Consider the following 11,863-nt stretch of genomic DNA (forward strand, 5'->3'; position numbering starts at 1 on the left):
GAAATATGTAAATCTGTATTTTTAAGGAATTTTTTTTCCATTTTTGGTCAGGCCATCCTGAAATGAGCTATCAAAGATATCGCTTGTTTTTTCAAAACCGCTGGTCAGACAGCTTTAATATTTGGTTTAGAGGTCCCTAGGATGACCTTAGTGAGATAATTTCATACTGTCAGGAAATACTTAATTTTGTATCCATGTCTTTAGTAGCTTCAGGGACTTTGGCTCTATGTTTATTTATAAAATGTTTTATTTGTGTTTTTTTATAACAAAAGGCTTCTGAGCTATATCACAAGCAATAATGAAGTCTAATTAACATAAGCTATCATACATGGAACTCTTTTTCACTCAGTCAAAAAGTGCTTTATTTATAAAAAAAACAATTTTCACTGTCCACTGTTTAGTGTATTATGTATCCTTCCTGTAAAAGTTGCAAATAGTCACTGCAGGATGAAATGCTGTTCTAGTGACAATTATCTGCGGTGAAAACCAGGATACATAAAAAACTAAAGATATAGGATGACAAATGCCTTTAAGTAAATGCACACAATATTGTGGCTGTAATATGAATCAATTAAAGATTGGAAATAAACTTCACTCCTCTATATTTGTATAACATGTATGACATTCATTGCTAATTTCACCAAAATTATATTACAAAACAATATATTTTCTATGTTATACCTCTGGTTACATTTCATTCCTTCAGTGACAATGGCAGACACACTCTCTGAAGCACTACTTGTATTGACATCATGGAATACAGCATCAGATGACCTGACATCACAACCAACTAGAACACTGGTCAAAGATTTCTGTGAAAACACACTGAAGTCTGATGAAGTTTCTAAACTCTACTGTACTGTCCTTGATGTTGAAGTCAGTGAAGACCAGAAGAAAGATGCAGAGAGTGTTGGAGTCACTTTGATCCCGGCTACAAGAAGTAAATGGGCTGATCCTGATGAAGACCCACCAGTAGTAAACTGGCTGTTCAACCATGACAAATACTACCAACAACTGAAGGACTTACAAAATGTAAAACATGTTGTCAGTTTTTCACCCAAGACAAAGAATGCAGCAGCTGCAATACATGAAAACCTTTATCCTCAAGCTAAGTTCTACCAACTATCACCTCCTGAGCAAAATGGTGTGTTGTTCACTTTTGACGTCTGGAGTAAAGATGCATGTGGACTGGCCGGATGTCACAGATCTATAATCCGTGCTTTTTATGTAAGGAAGAGGAGAACCGGAGAACTACTGAAAGCATACTCCACTGTGCTTGATGTAAAGCTTACTGAAGACCAGAAGATAGATGCTGAGGAATGTGGAGTTACCTTGATTTCTGCACCCTTACGAAAATGTCTTTTAGTACTGCTTTAAGAATACTATAAGACCTTTAGCCAGCCTAAAGGACTGCTTTAGGACAAAATTGTCCTAAAAGACTGTCCTTTAGTAATACTAAAGGATAACATTTTCCTATAGGACATTTCTTTAGTAACATGAAAATAAAACTCTTGTCATATAATGTTATTGTTGTTGATTTGTAGCTGTTTTTTGAGAATTCTTAATTTATTTTCCCAAAATTTGTATTCGCAAAATTTCTTCTTAAAAGTTGTATTATATTACGTACTCAGAAAAGGATATTTAATATAAACACATATAATCACCTAATTTCTAGTCACACATACATGTAATATCTTATGATTATATTCTTTAAAGCATATGTGTACATTAGTATGTATTCGGTCAGAATACTGAAGACGTGTTTTATAGGAATTTAGTTATGCATTTAGTATTACTATGAAAATGTTTTATACAGCTATAAAGTATTCTTTAACCCTTTCACCACCATGGTTTTTCCCAAATCCATTGTTTTATATGGTTAAGTTGGACCTGTATACAGGGAACTGGGGGTGAAAGGGTTAAGGAATACTAAAGAAAGAAATCAGAACTTCTATCCTTTATAAAAAGTATAGAAAATAGTCAGTGGACATCATACACTTTTTCTTAATGTACACACAAAAAATAGTTTAATATTTTATTCATTCTTTCCTGTTGCTCCACCATCTTTGCCATGAAGCTGTATTTTACACTTTTTAAGTCCTCTATAGGATGCTCCTTAAGCCCAGAATGCATTTGGGGCTCCAATGCATTATGGGTAGGCATCATCAAAACAATATGGCCGCCACTGAAAAGACACAAGGCAGTTGCAGCTCTAAAAATGACTGTGTAGCGACATAACCAGGTGTTTGACAGCTTTTATTCTCTGCATTATGGCAAGGTTAGGTACAATAGATTATTATAAGTCAATGTTTTGGTTTTGAAGACTGAAAACTTACAGATACAGTCAGGTTCACAATGATCCTTTGTCTACATGCCTGTTCAGTGCTGCAGCCACTGTTGTTGACCATGGCATTTTAGTCCACACACAATATAAACTGGAGTACAGTTTTAAGGCAAGGTAGTTATGTACTGGTAGTTAGGGATTTCCACAATGCATTGACATTTAAGTGAGACCATTGAGGTAAACGAAAGACCTTTATGGTGAGACAAAGGAGCTATGAAACAAAGGGTTTCGACTGTGTTACATAACAAAACAGGAAGTGGATATCTAATTAATTTTCTACTCACATATTACCCTCATGAAGCCTGAATTCTTTTTATGCTGGTGACTAAGACCTTGTTTGGCTATTGAATTGTTAAAATTATGGTACTGAAAATTGAATGTTTTGTGTCATCAGCTTGGATACTTGATAAATACTGCAGCATCTACTGAATTGATCATCCCTAACAAAGGTCAAGATATCAGTTTTACACAATAATAGCATGTGGTAGCAAGTCAAAAACATCCTAAAGGTAGATCTTCATTTCAATGCATAGAATGCTTGTGCAGTTACAGCTATAAGAGTCAATTTGAATTGTTACATACAGCTTTGCATAATATTCTGTATATCTCAACAACTTGTGATTTTTTTTACTTCAGAAATAAAGTTTCTTTGTATAAAAATACTAGCTGAATGTATAAATATGACTTTTGTGTCCTTGAATGTTACAGAAAAAGTACATTAATGTACTAAGTGTTCTTTTAAGAAATGTTCAGGGTTGTAAATAGTATTCCTTAAAGAATACTTGAAAAATGCAAAAGTATTTTTTCAGGATACTATTTATAGTCTTAAAAGAAAACTTTTAAAGCCATAAGTATTCTTTTAAAGAATTTTGTTGCCATTTTAATAGTATTCTTTAAAGAATACCTTAAGATTCAAAATAATCTTTTAGTAATACTTTTCAGATTCCTTAAAGATCTTTTAGGAAGGGGCCAAAATACTGAAGGTTCTTATAAGAATATTCCTTTAAGATTACTTTAGATCCTAAAAGACATTTTCTTTAGGCGTCCTAAAAGACATTTTCGTAAGGGCAAAGGAGAAGACCGGGACCAAGAAAAAAGATTTTCCAGATGTCGACTGGTTACTGAAACATGAAAGTCACTATCCAGAGTTAGGAAAACTCAAAAACATCATGTACGTGGTTGGCTATGCTCCGAAGACTGGATGGGCTGCTGCAGATATCAAGGAGACACTTTACCCAAATGCCAAGCTAGTCTTGATTAACCATGCTTGTCCAGAGAAAAACTGTCTCTTGGAAAATGGCGATGCAGAAGATCCTGCATTTGCAGATGAAATGTTGAAAATGGCAAGTAAAGCTGATGTGTTGTTCTCCATTGGTCCTACAATATATGAGTATTTTCAAAATGCTTACAGGGCAACCTTTGATGGAAAGCAACTTTCAGATATCCCTCATTTAGAGATTCTCCCAAAACTTGGACAAGTTTACTTTGAGAGTAAACCTGTAATTGTCAAAGATATGAAAGCGCATAGTCTACTAACATATGGACAGCTGGACTCCCTGGAAACTGTAAAAAGATGCACATCTATGGCGGCTGCTGTCGAAACTGTAGCAAACAAGGAATGTCTTGAGAAGCTCCCAGAATGGAAAATATTTGGCATTTCTACACAGGATATCAAGTGTGCACGAAAAATCCTGGCTGAAAATATAAAAAGTGGTAAAGTCTTGCCAAAACTTTACTCAACATCTTCAGCTCCAAAACTATTACAATCCATTCAACAGTCTCACCTCTGTCTTCCTCCATCATGCTACACTGACTACAGTTTTGAAGGCTTGGAAGCAATGGCAGCTGGTCTACCAATTACAGTCCAGGAAGATTCACACATTGCTGCTATGATTGAAAGATACTTTGACGAACATGAAGATTATTGTATTGTTGCAGGCACACCAGAGAATCTAGCAGCCAAGATCACAAAAAACCTGGTCCACAATAACAAAGCTTTCAAGAAAGCCAAGAGACTGAAAAAAGACTTTTCAGAAAGCAAAGCTGTAACAGAAAGCTTGGCAAAATTTGTTTCAATATTCAAAGGGGGAGAGGCTGGAACACAAGATTCTGATAAACAAGGTAGTCACACTTTGTATTGTTTGCAATGGCAAATAGTATGTTCATGGCAACAAACACAGTCCAGTGAATATGATTATATCATGCTTTGGCTGATAAAGAGGGATCAACTTAAATCATGATATATTTACTCCATTTCAAACAAAATGACTTGCAATCACAAAATGTTCATCATAGGGTACTGCTCCCAAATATGAAATGTACAGAAGTGAATCTAATAACAAATATAGCTGCAAAGCAGCAATCAACCGGGTTTCGAGATATCTCGGTCAACACGGGCAATAGAGAAATACATATGCAAAAAGATGGGAGGCTATAGTAGTATTGTGAAATCGAGGTCAAAAGTAGTCGAGGTGATGTGACATTTTGTTAAAAGAATTCAATGTCATAGTTATCCCTTTATACCAAAAATCAGACCTCTAGCTCTATCACCTTAGCCTGGAATTATATATGTGCATAATTAATGAGGTCTTGTCATGTTCCATATTGACAATTGATATCTATCCCATAGTACTGCCTGTGTACCAAAATTCGGATCTCTAGCCCTATTGGTTAGCCTAGAATTACATATGCGCATAATTAATGAGGTGTTGTCACGTGACATATTGACAATTGATTTCTATCCCATAGTAGTCCCTGTGTACCAAAATTCAGATCTCTAGCCCTATTGGTTAGCCTAGAATTAGATATGCACACAATTAATGAGTCTGGTCACGTGACATATTGACAATAGATTTCTATCCCATAGTAGTCCCTGTGTACCAAAATTCAGATCTCTAGCCCTATTGGTTAGCCTAGAATTAGATATGCGCATAATTAATGAGGTCTGGTCACGTGACATATTTGCAATAGATTTCTATCCCATAGTAGTCCCTGTGTACCAAAATTAGGATCTCTAGCCCTATTGGTTAGCCTAGAATTAGATATGTGCATAATTAATGAGTCTGGTCACGTGACATATTTGCAATAGATTTCTATCCCATAGTACTCCCTGTGTACCAAAATTCGGATCTCTAGCCCTATTGGTTAGCCTAGAATTACATATGCGCATAATTAATGAGGTCTGGTCACGTGACATATTTGCATTAGATTTCTATCCATAGTAGTCCCTGTGTACCGAAATTCGGATCTCTAGCCCTATTGGTTAGCCTAGAATTAGATATGCGCATAATTAATGAGGTCTGGTCACGTGACATATTTGCAATAGATTTCTATCCCATAGTAGTCCCTGTGTACCAAAATTTGGATCTCTAGCCCTATTGGATAGCCTAGAATTAGATATGCGCATAATTAATGAGGTCAAGGTCACGTGACCTGACCCAAAATATTTCGGTGAACATTAACAGCCAATGATCGTCTATGTCGAAAAAGAACCAGACTCCTAGCTCTATTGGCTAGCCTGTAATGGGCATTTGTAAATCTATAGGGGAGGTCAAAGGTCACTGAAAAACGTGGAAAATAATACTTTAAAAATCTTCTTCTCAAAATCGGCAGGGCCTATGACCTTGAAATTTGGCATGAAGAAGCCTAGCCCTATGGTCTACAAAAATATCTAACAGAATTTTGATTGGTTTATTTTTATGCAAATTAAGCCAAGTTGAAAGTTTAATTTCAATATGGCTGCCAGGTCACGTGACCCATTGTTATGGTCATGTGATAAAAAATTACTTGTGAGGAGTTTAACCTATGTGCCAAATTTGAAGTCTCTAGGTGCAACAGTGTTCGCGTGGCAGTTGCATTTAGAGGACGGAAGAAGAAGAAGAAGAAAAAGAATAATAATAATAATAATAATAATAATAAAAAACGGAACGATTACTAGAGGGTTTCGGACCCGTGGTCTCGAAACCCTAATTACAAACTAAATTATTAAAATATGTTGTATGAAATTTAAAGATAAATAAATACATAAAATTTGAAATAAAGGTGGTCATTTCAAATTTTGAATTCCACAGATATTGTAGTAAATTATGACTTAGCAGATGGAGTAAGTGGGAAAAGAACAATAACGCAAGCAAAGATTACCACAACAGTAAACATACTGACTTCTCTTTCCACAGTGATACAACCTGACATACGTGCTACTGAAGTCACAAAGAGAACAGAAGATGTACAGATGCCAGTTACTGGAGATAAAGAATGTGAAGATTCTATGAAAGAAATGCCAGCTGTAACGTCTGTCACACAAGATATGGAGGTTACAAAGACTCCAGCTGTGAATTCCGGGATGTCAGTCACAAAAGATGTGGAGATTACAGAGAATCCAGAAAGTACAACAATGCACCCTTGGATATCAGTCAGAGAAGATATGGAGACTACAGAGACCATGGCAGTGGCTGAGATGTCAATAACAAAAGATATGGAGACTACAAACACTAAAGCAGTGCACCATGAAATGTCAGTCACAGAAGATTTGGAGATGACAGAGACTACAGCTATGAATTTTGGGATGTCAGTCGCAAAAGACGTGGAGATTACAGAGACTACAGCTATGAATTCTGGGATGTCAGTCGCAGATGAGGAGATTACAGAGACTACAGCTATGAGTTCTGGAATGTCAGTCGCAGATGTGGAGATTACAGAGACTACAGCTATGAATTCTGGGATGTCAGTCGCAGATGTGGAGATTACAGAGACTACAGCTATGAATTCTGGGATGTCAGTCGCAAAAGACGTGGAGATTACAGAGACTACAGCTATGAATTCTGGGATGTCAGTCGCAGATGTGGAGATTACAGAGACTACAGCTATGAATTCTGGGATGTCAGTCGCAGATGTGGAGATTACAGAGACTACAGCTATGAATTCTGGGATGTCAGTCACAAAAGATGAGGAGATTACAGAGACTACAGCTATGAACCCTGGGATGTCAGTCACAAAAGATGTGGAGATTGCAGAGACTACAGAAAGTACAGCAGTACAGCCTGAGATGTCAATTACAGAAGATAGGGAGATAGGAGAAACAACAACAATACACCCTGTGATATCAGTCTCAGAGATTACAGAGACTACAGCAGTGCCTGAGATGTCAATGGCAGGCAATAGGGAGACAAGAAGAACAACAGCAATGCACTTTGGGATATCAGTCAGAGAAGATATGGAGACTACAGAGACTAAAGAAATGCACCATGGGAAAGTCAGACATAAAAAATCAAAAACCTCCAGAAACATCAAACAGACTGAGACACTTGAAAATAAAGAAACTGCCACACAAACAAAAGATATATCTCAAAGGAAAAGAAAGCCAATCCAAGAAAGTGACAAAACAATAAATCCTAAGATGGCGAGGGGAGAAAAAATTAGAGGTGGACAATGCAAACAATCCAAACAGGAACAGACTGAAATAAATAAAAAAGGTCATATAAAAATCAAACAGACCAAACAACAGACACAGAGGACAAAAAAAATCAGCAGCAGTGAAAGGAAACAACAACCCGTAGATTCTACAACAGCTAGAGACAACACATGTAAGCTATGATTAAGATTTTTCATTTCATTTCACTGTTTACATAACGCTGTGATTGAATATTTTGCTGTGCTGCAAAATGTACAATGTTGGAATAATAGTTGAGTAAAATGATTTCAAAGTACCGGTATATGGTCAATTAAGGTGAGACACTGCAATATTTGCATATGGGAACAATGTGGATAATTTTATTTGCACAATTTCTTCTTAGAGGTCCTGTAATAATGTACTCAATTTCATTGATTTTTTGTTATGACCAAGTCCCCTGGTAATACAGTGTCTAGATCTCAGGCATTGTGCAAAATGTCTTTGCAAAAGGGCTTGCAGTGTATTTTGCAGCCAACCTGGCATGAGAATCTAACATATGCAGGGACAGCAGAATATACTGCAAGCCTCAGTGCAAATATCATGATTACAGCACACTTGCACTCCTGCCATGAGGGTCATAGTTTATAGCTTATAGTGGAATAGCAGAATACACCAGAGCCCTCATGCAAATGCCCTGAGTACGTATTGCACTGTTTCACCATAGAGTTCTCTCATATAGCTACATGTAACACATATTGCCTGGTCATGAGGGCTATAGCGCCTGTCTATTACCCCAAGGGGCCGTTTATTACCAGAAACACATCACTATTTCCCGAGGCCGTAGGCCGGTATAGCGAGGTGTTTCTGGTAATTAACACACGGCCACGAGGGGTAATAGACGAGCGCCATAGCCTGGATAAAGGCCAGCTCCTGCTATAGGTGTTTTATAACACACCACATGCTCCTGTTGTATTGTTATATAATTTTCAATTGTTTTGATATTTTGCACCGCAACAATCCACAAGTTTACTGGGCGATGTTTCCACAGCAGTTTCAGTTGTACGTGGTACCACTTTCTTTAAAAAATATTCTAAGCATACCTAGCGACATCCGTATTTGCACTTTAATCTTTTGCATCGATGAGCTGTTCAAGTTCCTACGCTGTTGGAATGTTGGAAAATGTTTGAAAATCTGTTTTAGAGAATGTGTCGTCACCTATCCCGGAGGCACATCACGTTCTAGTCACCCGCCATTGTTGCAAAGCTGCAGACGACACTACGATCAAGTGACTAGGCACTTTTCCAAATTTGGTCATAACTATTTCCCTAGGGAAATAGCTTTTCAAAATATACCCTCTGACGTCACTCTTGTCGATCCTGTTGGGACTATTAGATATTATTCCCTAATATTTTTCTTCGTTCAGCGAAGGAAAATACGAGTGACGTAATGACCGTGTCACCACGAGTCGAAGACAAGTGGTGACACGGTCATTACATCACGAGTATTTTCCGAGCTGAACTAAGAAAAATATTAGGGAATAATATACTTATCACATGCACAAGCCCAGAATTCGTTAGTTTTTGCAAAATAAAATACGTTTTCCATGACGATTCCGCGTTTAAACCTTTGAACTATTTTAGGAATAATATCAGTACGCCGCGCACAAATTGTCAATCATTTCCAGTCGTCCGTCGTGTGCGTTTGCACTCACGTTCGTTCGTGTGTGGAGCAAATGACACCTCTCGGTCTACACGTAGGCTACCTTCCGCAAAGTTATACTCTATTTCAAAAATAGCATAGTCCTAGAAATTTATCACAGACGAAGATACGCTATTTTTCGAGAACAAATATCGACTGAATCTCGACGGTACGAACACTGTAAACGTCGCGCCTGACCCTTTTGGCAATGCGTACGGAACCCACGGTATACGCGACCAGCTTCGAGTTCGTTGTCTCTGCAAATTATTCACGTAATTCCTTCGGAATATACAGGCGGTACACTTTTGTGTTTACATTGTTCAGATTATTAATGTCGTAGTCTGTGAAAATATTGATTTCATTACATGACTTTTGATCGTGGGAGAAACATCGGCCGCCATGTTGTTTGTTTACATATTTACGAGCACACCGAAGATCGACAAAAAAAAGGTCCGACGCACCAAAATTGATGACATAGACGCGGGTTGTCGTGACGTAGAACGACCAGAGAATAAATCCCGTATTTTTTGTTTGGAGACGACAAACTTGGCTTGTGCATGTGATTCGATGTATTTATTTTCTTGTCACGTGACATATTCTGGTGAATCGCAACATGGAATGAGCTTGTGGCGTGTTATAATATTGCATATAATTATATATATAATATTATATACTCTCAAGTTTGACAGAACTGAGTCAAATGTGTTATGGAGTGAAGATCCAAAAGCCTGGCTGCGTGTATGATTGTAGTGGAGAGTTAATTTATACAAAATAAAGTATTTCCATCTGGTTTCTGTACTCCAGATTCAAATGCTTTCACAGTGCACGTTGGACTTACTGAAAAATTCTACCAGCAACAAATGAGAGATCTTGACAGACAAGTTCAAACAAGGAGTATCAGGAAGAGAAAGGAACAATTGAAAGCAGCATGGGAGAAGATCAAAGCAGAAAGGACAAAACTGAATGTGAGGCTATAACAAATAACAATTCTGTCCAAAGAGTAGATCAAAACTGTAGGGACAACTTTGGTGAAGTTTCAGTGACCAGTATGAAACTAGATTCCTTGGCAATCTCACTTGACCTACCTACTCTGTATAACCTGTACAGATTGAAACAAACATGTCTATCTGGTAGTTTTCCTGACTCATTTGAACCACTATTGATAACTGATAAGATGAGAGAGGAGGCTGACAAAGTTGGATTACAACTCAAGTTGAAAGCAACATATGACCAAGCCAGATTTGATGAACTGGAACTGTTCTTCATAAATAGTAAGCTTAAAATTTCTTATTTAACTAATTGGTTACGCTATCTGACTTAATGGCACAGTTGATGTTTCAGGAGTTTATGACAATAACATACTGATAACAATCAGATTTTGTCCCATATTTTTATAAAGTATGTGACAAAAGTGAGATATAGGTCAATGTATGAGCTGCTACAAGTTCTGCATTTTTTGTTCTTGTGCGTTTTTTGTTTTGTTTTTCAGAGTAACTATCACCACAGCCTATTTTTTTGGTTTTTTAGTTTTTTGTTTGAGCCGCTACACTGTACTTTGCATTTCTTCAACGGTTCTTTTTGGTTATAAGGCAACTTAACGATTCATGAATAATTTGCACTAAAGATGTAATACCAGGTATATCTAGTCAATCTGCCTCACTTGGCACTCTGTATCTTACACATACCATATCTATGCTTCTGTCAGACATACAGTAAAATCACCTTCTGCATACTATTCAATGCGTTTCTATACTCTAACCTTTATTATGTTGAAAAGATCACATATATGTTAATCTTGTGTACACTTCCCACCAAGTGTAAGAGTTTCATTTTAATTTAAAGAACAATTACATAGCTATCAACATTAGTAATTTTACAAAATCATGTTATCTTTCAAAAGGCAAGTTGTCATGATAGTTTCTATAACTTGTCATTCAGGAGATGGTGGTGGACTGGAGCCTGTAAAACTCTATGATGATTTCAATGTAGCAAATGATGCTGAAGAGATAACGGTACCCATTGATGTAAGTCATTTATTGAAAAGCAAACAGGTCATCAATTATTATTGATTAAGTAACTACGCAGACCTGATATAGGACATGTAAATTCATTGATTCTAAGAACTGCTGTACAAAACTCTGTCAACAAGATGTTAATTAAGGGAATGTGTAGAATTGAGGGGGGAGGTAAAAGGAAACGTCTTGTCAACTGTAGTCTATCACAACAGCCAAAATTGTTACAACTCCCTCTGTTGGCAAGAACAAGTTTGGAGGCCTTACTTACAGAAAAACAAGAATATATATATATATATATATATATATATATATATATATATATATATATATATATATATATATATATATATATATATTATATATTATATAATTTATAACTAGTCAAAAACAGGACTTATGCTACATATGTTCTCTGTA

General features: G+C 36.7%; 4 protein-coding genes across 4 annotated transcripts in view; 3 read left to right on the top strand and 1 right to left on the bottom strand.

The window, feature by feature from the left end:
• Positions 1–11,863, bottom strand: part of LOC139123475 (uncharacterized) — a 1,125,851-nt gene that overhangs the window by 598,422 nt on the left and 515,566 nt on the right. The gene's annotated exons all lie outside the window — the stretch shown is intronic.
• The window catches only part of LOC139123483 (filensin-like), a 333,102-nt gene that overhangs the window by 150,251 nt on the left and 170,988 nt on the right, over positions 1–11,863 (top strand). The gene's annotated exons all lie outside the window — the stretch shown is intronic.
• Positions 2,043–10,585, top strand: LOC139123458 (uro-adherence factor A-like). The gene is made up of 4 exons (XM_070689603.1): positions 2,043–2,278; positions 3,386–4,465; positions 6,520–7,926; positions 10,236–10,585. Exons 2-4 carry the CDS (start codon positions 3,514–3,516, stop codon positions 10,406–10,408), a joined length of 2,532 nt encoding a protein of 843 aa, XP_070545704.1. The 5' UTR covers positions 2,043–2,278; positions 3,386–3,513; the 3' UTR covers positions 10,409–10,585.
• Positions 10,606–11,863, top strand: part of LOC139124320 (colorectal mutant cancer protein-like) — a 508,515-nt gene continuing 507,257 nt past the window's right edge. The window contains exons 1-2 of the mRNA XM_070690459.1: positions 10,606–10,702; positions 11,370–11,455. Of these exons, the coding sequence (XP_070546560.1) occupies positions 10,606–10,702; positions 11,370–11,455 (183 nt within the window). The remainder of the gene's footprint in view (positions 10,703–11,369; positions 11,456–11,863) is intronic.

Source organism: Ptychodera flava (genome assembly GCF_041260155.1).
Source record: "Ptychodera flava strain L36383 chromosome 23 unlocalized genomic scaffold, AS_Pfla_20210202 Scaffold_23__1_contigs__length_28996876_pilon, whole genome shotgun sequence".
Classification (NCBI taxonomy): domain Eukaryota; kingdom Metazoa; phylum Hemichordata; class Enteropneusta; family Ptychoderidae; genus Ptychodera; species Ptychodera flava.

Coding starts and splice junctions, on each gene's coding strand:
- LOC139123458 (XM_070689603.1), top strand. CDS start 3,514: ATGTACGTGGTTGGCTATGCTCCGAAGACTGGATGGGCTGCTGCAGAT. Junction 4,466..6,519: donor ACAAGATTCTGATAAACAAG/GTAGTCACACTT, acceptor CTCTTTCCACAG/TGATACAACCTGACATACGT. Junction 7,927..10,235: donor AACAGCTAGAGACAACACAT/GTAAGCTATGAT, acceptor TCTGTACTCCAG/ATTCAAATGCTTTCACAGTG.